At 40.9% G+C, this 9,052-nt stretch overlaps 1 protein-coding gene across 1 annotated transcript; it reads right to left on the bottom strand.

Moving 5' to 3' along the window:
- Positions 1-580: 580 nt before the first annotated feature.
- Positions 581-1,753, bottom strand: LOC121775023. The gene is made up of 3 exons (XM_042171974.1): positions 1,181-1,753; positions 696-1,011; positions 581-585 (listed from the first exon to the last, which is right to left on the bottom strand). Exons 1-3 carry the CDS (start codon positions 1,751-1,753, stop codon positions 581-583), a joined length of 894 nt encoding a protein of 297 aa, XP_042027908.1.
- Positions 1,754-9,052: the final 7,299 nt, after the last annotated feature.

Raw genomic sequence — 9,052 nt, 5'->3', positions numbered from 1 at the left:
TGACACACTGGGTCGAATAAAACCCAAGTCTAACAGTTCTTGCAACTGAACCTTTAACTCGGCCAACTCCTTAGGGGACATTCGGTATGGCGCCCTTGATACTAGCGCTGACCCTGGTTCCAAGTCAAGAGCGAACTCCACTTGTATGTCGGGCGGCGGTCCTGGCAAAGCTTCAGGAAACACATCGGGAAAATCTCGCACCACTGCCACGTCTTCCACTTTCAACTCCTTCTTTTCCTCTCCATTTAAGTACACAAGATACGCCGGACGCCATTTTCTTATCATCGTAGTTGCTTGCAAAGCGGAGATTATGGAGGTTCGTCGATTCATGGAGATCCCGTTCAAGATAGTCGGTTCTTCGCCCGGGGCTTGAAAAGAAAGTTGTCTCTCTTTACAGTGGATCGTTGCGTGGTTCTCGGTAAGCCAATCCATTTCCAAGATTATGTCTACATTCTCCAAAGGTATAACGTGCAAAAGTTGGGCCACTACTCCTAGTTCTCCTAACACAAACTCTATGTTCGAGCAAGTTCTCACAATGTCAATCAATCCTCCAACCGGTGAAGACACATTCAAATTCGATTCAAGCTTAGCAGTAGGAAGTTCTAAGGCATTCACACATGACACGGAAATAAAAGAATGCGAAGCACCCGTATCAAACAGCACAATAATAGGCAGTTGTTGGAGCTTTCCCATACCTGCCAAATTCTCCTTGCCCTTGCTGGCTTGGGGTTCCTGCCCTTGATTCCCCTTGAGTGCGTATGCCCTTGCTTGTTGTGGGGCCACTTGTCGGATTGGTTGAGGCTGTTGTGGTGGTCTCTGTACTTGCCCATTCTTCACTCCACCTTTGTTGTTGTTTGGGCACTCTCGAGACATGTGCCCATTTCCACCGCAGGCGTAACACCGGATGCCTCCAACTCGGCACTCTCCAACATGATGCTTGGAGCACCGATTACAGTAGGGTGTTCTCTGCGGGTTTCCCCTCTGCTGTGGCACAATTTGGCGCCCATGATTCTGCGGTTGCCGAAAAGTGGAGAAGCGCCTCTTATTGTCAAAAGGAGCTCGGTTTCCCCCCCACTTCCATTTGTCTCTAAAGTTCACCGGGGGGTGCAGATGGGGTAGGGTTTGTTGTCCTCTCATTCTTGGGCAGTGCTTTCTCCACATCTAAGGCACAGCCCAACACCTCGGAATAAGGAATTCCCCTGCGACTGGCTACAGCTACCCTTATCTCGGGCCTAAGGCCGGAACGGAACTTCGCAGCCATCTTCTCGTCTGTATCCACCAATTCTGGCGCATAACGAGTCATCTCACATAGGGCGCGGTCGTACTCCGTGACCGTCATACTTCCTTGTTTTAAAGTGTGGAACTCCACTACCTTCGCCCGCCGATAACTCATGGGAACATACTTATTGTAAACTTCTTCCTTAAACTCTTCCCAAGTAAGCGTCTCACGGCGAGCGGGGTCCATGGTTCTCTTCTTCGTTTCCCACCAAAAGTCAGCGGGTCCTGTCAGCTGATACGTCACGCAGGCCAGGCGTTCCATATCCGTGCATCCCATAAACTCAAAGACACGCTCAATGTCGCGTACCCATGCCTCCGCCTTCGGGGGCTCTCCCAATCCATCGAACTTGGGTGGGTTCTCTTTCCGAAAGGCCTTGATGTACTCCCTTTCGTTAGGTTGGGGTAGAGGTGGTGGTGGAGGCAGGGGTGGATTCCCGACACCTCCCTCTGTTTGTTCCCCCACGTTGTTCTCCATATGCGGACCACGTCTACGTCTTGGGGGCATGTTGATCTAAAACACAGGTTAGCATCGTTGTGAGAACATCGTTATTAAAACATCACTACTTTCATGCACGCGTACGATACGATAAAACACAAGCACGTAAAGTTATGCGAAAAGTGGAACTTCCATAGATAACGTGGAAAGGAAAAACATAGTACTCGTTTGGAAACAAAAAGGTACTACTGCCATCGTCATAACAACTTAAGAAAACAAAACGGCATCTAACTATCCATTGTTGTACTCTTCCTCTTCCGGGTCCTCTTCCTCTTCCGGGTCTTCTCCTACGTGATACTCGTCAACCATGCGGAGGGCTTCTTCGATATCCATGCTATCTTCCACATAATCATCCTCAAAACCCGGAACCATCCCTTCTTGTGGTACTGCTTCTCTTTCTGCCGTGGGTTTAAGCTCGATCACGTCTTTGTCTTCCCATACTGTTTCACCTTTCCCTTCTTCTGTCTACGGTGGTCGCTCGGAACGTGAGTCAATCAAAGCACACGTTAGGGCCTTCAAGAAACCTTTCCTGTCGCCGGCCATCATCTGGTTTCTTGGTTCATACCACGTGAACCGACTGGCTGTTGTTTCCATCCAAGACTCCCAATTGTCGGGCATAAACTCAATTAGCCTTCTTATGCCACCATAGGCCGATACATGGTACCCGCAGACATCTCGCCATAGGGTTTCAAAACGGGCGACAACCTCTCTCAAGGCTTTGCCTTCCTCTCTCTCAAAGTGGTAGTAATCGTATATCACTTGTCGCATTCTGCACTATACTGACTGCTCTTAAGCGCGGTTCGTTTCGTTCGTACCATCTACGTAAAGACGAAAGTTTCTTTTAAAACACCAAATTGTATTATTGTTCGCTTGAAAAGGTTCTTAAGTTGGTCGCGTAGTTTGAAAGTTTGTCGTTGTCTTAACGTTTCATATCTTTGCATGCTATTGTTGTAGTATTTTCGCGCATAATTCACATTTAGAAACATCACCAAGTTCATGCTCACACGTATTCATACCACATCGATATCACCTTTGTACATAAAATACATGTCTTAATTATCACGTCAATCATACTCGTATTCCACGCAATCATGCTATTACAACATCATATTTACGCACATAGTACATGCTTAAGTTATCAAGCCAATCATGCTCATATATTCATTCCATTACAACTCATCCTTATGCATATCATTCATTCATATGCATAAACTTGTCAAACGTCATATCATATCGTCATCCATTTCATGCATCTATCTCACATGCCTTCAACAAATAAAACATACCTCACTTTCATTGGTTGAGCGTGATGCTGTGGATGTTGAGCCTTCATGACACTTCTAGTCAAAAAGGGTTCACTAACTTAGACTCAAAGTAAAAGAAGACTCTCGGACCAGAGCGAAAGAACAAAGCTCTGATACCACTCTGTCACGACCGCCCATACTAGGGGTATCACAAACGCGGCGATCGTGACCGACATGCATGGACAATAGTTTAAAAGAACAGCTTAAGACTTAAAGAAAGAAAACAACTTAGTTTAAAGAAGTTTAAGGTTTTTTTTAAAAAAAGACGTAAAGAAATATACATTTACAAAGGGCACCGGAAAAATTTGACTTAAGAGATACAACTATATATAAAAAAAACTAAGGTAAAACGAACATTTAACTTAAATCTCGGAAAACACCATTTTTAGAAAGACAACGTAAACACTCGTTTAAACCTAACACCACCATACATGTTCAAACACAACACGAAAAGATTAAGGTCTTAAGACATAATTTAAAACATAGCAGCGGATAAATAAGGTTCAGGGAGAGTCAAGGATCACGCCTATGTATGACGACACAACGTATCCTACGGTCTTTAGCCAGCTCAACATCCACCGCAACATCCCGCTCAACCTGCACATAAGAAAAATAATATGCAGGGCTGAGTACTTGTTGTACTCTATGGGCTCATGCCGAAAACATTTTAATAAGTTACGTCATCCATACCAGTGATCTCGGGTTTTAAGTAGTAAGAAAAATATCACGAGAAACACAAAAATTCAAGTCTGGCCAGACAATTTATCTCCCCACTTTTCACATCAATCCATCAATCACATCACAGTGCAACGAAAGTGTGGCCACACTATTCGCCCACGAGACCGGCCGACTTGCAAGGACGGCTCACGATCCCACCAGTGTACATAGCCTGATAGGGTTTACGGCCCTACTCAGACCCGAATTCGTTTCACAACACAGCCATATAGCCTAACGCAGTAAACTCATACGAACTAGGCATCAGGCACACAATCTCATAAAAAAAACAACATGGCATGACATAACAGTTAAACCACCCTTATATCGCCACATAATATTTTTTGGAAAAGTAAAAAGGTTTGAAAAGAAAACCCATCTCGTTCGCTTAGCAATTCACAACCCAACTTAGCAACTCTCGATCCTCGAGTTCACGAATACACAACACCCTTGTCAATGACAACATAAGTCAGCCTCACACATCAACATATTACTATGCATGTCCTATTGTTTCTCTCTCATCGTCTTTCTCAATTCCCCAACCCAACATACGTCACAAATGTGTAAAGACACACGCATCGCATTTCAACTTATCACACGTGATCACATAATTTAAACACGCTCCTTGGACATACATGCATCATATAATACTTTTAAACTTGAAACTAGGTGTCATTTTAACAAGGCAGAAAACTGGCAGAACTGCGCGACCGTTTTGTACAAATCACTATAAATTCACCCGACCTCAAAAGAAGCTAAATTTTGGTCACAATACAGAGGACACCTTCAAGTTCATCCATGAAAATTTTCACACCGAAATCACGTCATTTGGTCAGTAATATCACATATTAAACTCTCTGGTCGGAACATACAATTTCTGACAGTATTGCGCAGTTCATTTGAAAAATTCACCATAAATTCATACGATGCCCGAAAAGGCTGGAAATTTAACACAACTCAGAATACACTTCATATTTTCATATAGTTCAAAAATCACATCGATCGGAGGTCATTTGGTCAGTCAAACAGAAAACGAAACATACATGGCGAGAACTCAAGTTTCTGGAAGATTTGCGCAGTCAACTTCAAAAATTTATTAAAAAATCATTCTTCTATAAAACGGGCTGAAATTCACACGCGACACAGAAAACACTTTGAAGTTTACTTAGTAAAAGTTTCATAGCAAAATTCCTTCGTTTGATGGGTCAAATACAGATCATAAGTCACTGGTCGTGCATCACAGATTTCTGTTCAAGTTCGAAAATAGGGTTTTTAAAACTTCCACAACACAGACACCGTTTTTTTTCCATGTTCGAAAACACATAATCATGCTTACACGTTCCTCATACACATATTTGCACATAACTCATATTATTCACCAAATATTTCAATCCAACACACATGATTTCAATCAACCGCGAATAATCAAACAAGTTCTTACGAAACACACTTTCCCTCCCGTTAAAATTTGCTATCTATCAAACCTACACCCTCTACATGCATGTAGGACTCAAGAACATGGTCAAAACGGGTAGGGTGATAGAAAGTGAGCAATATACCTTCTTTGACACAAAACGAATCGGTCGAAACGATGAACGAAGCGATTCGTCGAAGACTCTTGAAAATAACTTCAAAGGATTGTAAGAACAAGAGTTGGATGGAGGATTTTTGGAGATGGGAGAGTGGAAGATGAAAAACGTGTGGGAGAGGGAGAGAAGAGAGGGGGCGAAATTTTTGAGGTGAATGGGGGCTAGGGTTTGATTATTTGCTATTTATTTGTTAGGTTTAATCCATGGGTAAATTAAATAAAGAAATTGTGGGGGAAATAAATATAGGCTAATGAATAAAAATCCCACAATTTAAAAGAATAAAATAGGCATGTGGGAGAGTGGAATTTTCGAAAATTCCATGTAGTGCACAACAAAGAATTTACTTGGTATTTACTTGGAGAATAAATTCATAACTTAGGAAATAAAAATAATGAATACAAGGGAACAATTAAATTAAATCTCCAAGTAGGAAATAAAGGAGGGGGGCCAAAAATTCTTGGGTAATTGCACAAGAAAATTATTTAAATACTCAATTAATAGAATAGGATTTAAATTAGGTAATTTATTTATAGGAAAAAGGTTCTCATAAAATAGGCAACAATTAATTAAATTCCCACAAGGAAAATATTGCATAGGGGGCGTGTGATATGGTAGAAAAGTAGAAGAAAAATATTCACATCCCCAATTAATTAGACATAGGAATTTATTTGAATAAAAAGGGATTCCACAAATTAGGAAACAAATAAAATATCCTCCAAAATTTAGTGGAGGGGCCGAAAATTGCTAACCAAGGAAATATCCCAACTCTCTATTTATTTTAGGTGAAGAAATAAATTATAACATGATTTAATTGGATTAAATTCAAAGGAAGGGAGTCAATAAAGCACCAATTAAATCAAATGAAAATAATTCTTTCTCTTATAGGAGATTTTCGAAAACTCCCAAGGAAAATAAAATGGAGTTCGAATTTCATGTAGTGCCATCTAGGGGTCATTTGGTTCGGATTTAATTTGGATAAGTATCCCAAAACAATTAATTAAACCCACGAAATGAAATATTATCTCAATAATTAGGGAGGGGCCGAAACTTTCAATGAATTGACTCGAAAAAGGATAAATGCATGATCCTATTAATTATTTCCCCGCATTGGAAACAAATATAAAATCTCAAGCTCATCATTCCACATTAACCACGATAATTTATTTCACGCAAAACACTTAATCACATAGAAACAAAAGTTTCATAGTTCCAAAATTCAAAAATTCACAAGACCAATAAAAGGGGTCACAAAAGTTTGGGATGTTACAAACCACCACCTCCCTCTACAAGCTCTCCTCCGACTCGGCACCCTTCGTCTTCCAGGCCACCCTCAGCATCTCCCAATCAACCCCCCAGGAAACATTGAGTAACCCCCCCCCTCCGAATCTCAGCTCATTTCAAGTTCCATAACATTTTTTAATTTTTATTTGTTTATGGTATGTATAACTGATACTCCACTCCACATCACACTTAGACTTGTGTTGGGTCTAAGTGTGAGAAGTATGCATGCTTGTTTTGTTTTCCTTGTTGTTTGCCTATATTTGATATGTTTTGTTGTTTCTCTATGTTTATTGGCATGTTTGATTGTTGCCACTATCTCACACTTAGCCCAGTGTCTGGACTAAGTGTGAGAAGTTTCCTTGGTTGTTGTTGTGCCGTTGCCTATACCTAACCCTTTTTCCACAGCGTCCAGTCCCTCGAGGACGAGTTCATATGCAGTGGGAGGGGGGAGGGTTAGTTACAGTAAAATCATACATGTAAAAAATTTTCAAAAATACAAAATATCAGTTAGTATTAAATAGGTAATAGTCCAGAGCCTTTGTCCTAGCGGCAAGGAGTTTAGACATTATTGCATGAGGTGCCGAGTTCGAGCCCTCTTGACATCAGTTGTAATTTCCTCCTAGCTATAGTATAGGAGTTTATCTGTAATTTCCTCCCTTAAATAAAAAAATAAAATAAATAAATAGGTAATATGTAGACGTCACCACGGTTTAGGAACCGACGGTTCACGGTTCGGAACCGCCGGTTCCGGTTCAAAAAATAAGTGAACCTGAACCGGCCCGGCCAAGGTTCGGCGGTTCCGGTTCCTGAACCGTGAACCTCCGGTTCAAGTGAACTGCCGGAACCGCCGTTGCATGTCCGGTTCCGGGCCGGTTCGTCCGGTTCGGCGGTTCAAATTTTTTTTTTTTATACATTGTGAATTTGTAATTCAAGTAAAAAATGTAAATATATTTGTATAAATAAAATTAGAATAAAGCGATGTACAAATGCAATTTTATTGATACAAATTGCAAATTACAACTTTAAAATTACAAATTACAACTTTAAAACTACAAATTACAACTTAAAATTTACAAATTACAACTTAAAAATTATAAATTACAAAAGACTTAAAGTCTTGATTACAATTTACAAATTACATATTCGAAACAAAGGGGGGAAAAATAAAGGAAAAGGACTTGAGCTCAACTTAAATTTAAAATTTAAGTTGAGATGCATATGTATCCTCAATGCTCAATTGTATTTTGGAATCAAAGTCCACGTAGTTCTCTTACCTTGCTTACCTATTTGGCTTGATCGTAGGAATTGGCGGCGCGCCTACTCTTCTTCGTCGGGGAAGTAGTCTTGGTCGGGTTGTACTACTTGATTGTTCCAATCCGGTTCTTGGTCTCTAATTTCGGCGGAGCACCAATCATCAAGTAACATGGTGCCTTCCATGTTTTGCCCGGTGAGTCTACTTCTTCTGTCGTCCAAGACGTTTCCTCCAACACTAAAGGCGGACTCGACGGCGACAGTGGAAGCAGGAACCGAAAAGATCTCCTTGGCCATTGATGCAAGGATGAGAAAATCTTTCTCGTGTGATCCCCACCAATCTAGGACGTCGATTTGTTGGGGAACGGGACCTCCTTCTTCCTCATTGAATGAAAAGTGTGAGTCAAAATATAAGTCTAACTCACTTGTCGAATTTGTCGTCCTTCCTCCGCTGTTGAAGCCGTATAGGTCCGCCAATTGGGATTGGGCGTCGGGGTCATCAACTTGGAAGAAGCCAAAGTTATGTGTTTGACGGGGGGTCTAGGTCTCACTTGGTGGGTACGGTTGTACTTATCTTCGTAATCATGAAAGAGAGCCCGCAAGCCGAACTCAAAACTTCTTTGGAGGCTTGGGAGGTGGGGGAGGTTTATTTGGAATGTTTGGGCTAGGTTTATGTAGTTGTCGTCCTCGTCAGTTTGCAAAGCTCGGAGTGGTTCAAGATCAATAGAAGCCAAATTGTTGTAATAAAATTCTAAAATTTTGAAAGTACCAACTAGTTTCCACTTTGGATCCAAAACTTTGGCAAGCAAAAAAACCGTGGGGATCTCGTTGAAATACTTGAGCCATTTTTCAACCATGTAATATAAAAAAAATATTAACTCAAGATTGTTTGTGGAATTTTTCATTGCAGTTTTAAAACCAAGTGATATGATCATGCAATGTTCTAAAACACGAACGGATGTGCAATAATACACACCCGATAACTCAATAGTGGCATTTTGAAAACCTTTGAATAACTTAAACAAGCTCATGCATTGATCCCAACAAGAAGATGTTAGATATAAATCATCAACAGGGTAAGTTCTATAAAAATCAACTAAATATTCTATATGCTCCAATGTAGAATGCAACATATCATA

The sequence above is a fragment of the Salvia splendens genome, chromosome 2, assembly GCF_004379255.2.
Source record: "Salvia splendens isolate huo1 chromosome 2, SspV2, whole genome shotgun sequence".
NCBI classification, from domain to species: Eukaryota; Viridiplantae; Streptophyta; class Magnoliopsida; order Lamiales; family Lamiaceae; genus Salvia; species Salvia splendens.
Note: the sequence above shows the minus strand (reverse complement) of the source record. Positions and strands in the feature narration are given on the sequence as shown.

Bases quoted from the DNA above. Each gene is read 5' to 3' on its own strand.
- LOC121775023 (XM_042171974.1), bottom strand. From the start codon at position 1,753: ATGGAGAACAACGTGGGGGAACAAACAGAGGGAGGTGTCGGGAATCCA. The intron at 1,012-1,180 runs GTGTTGGGCTGT...CGGCAACCGCAG, and splicing joins GGGGAATTCCTTATTCCGAG to AATCATGGGCGCCAAATTGT.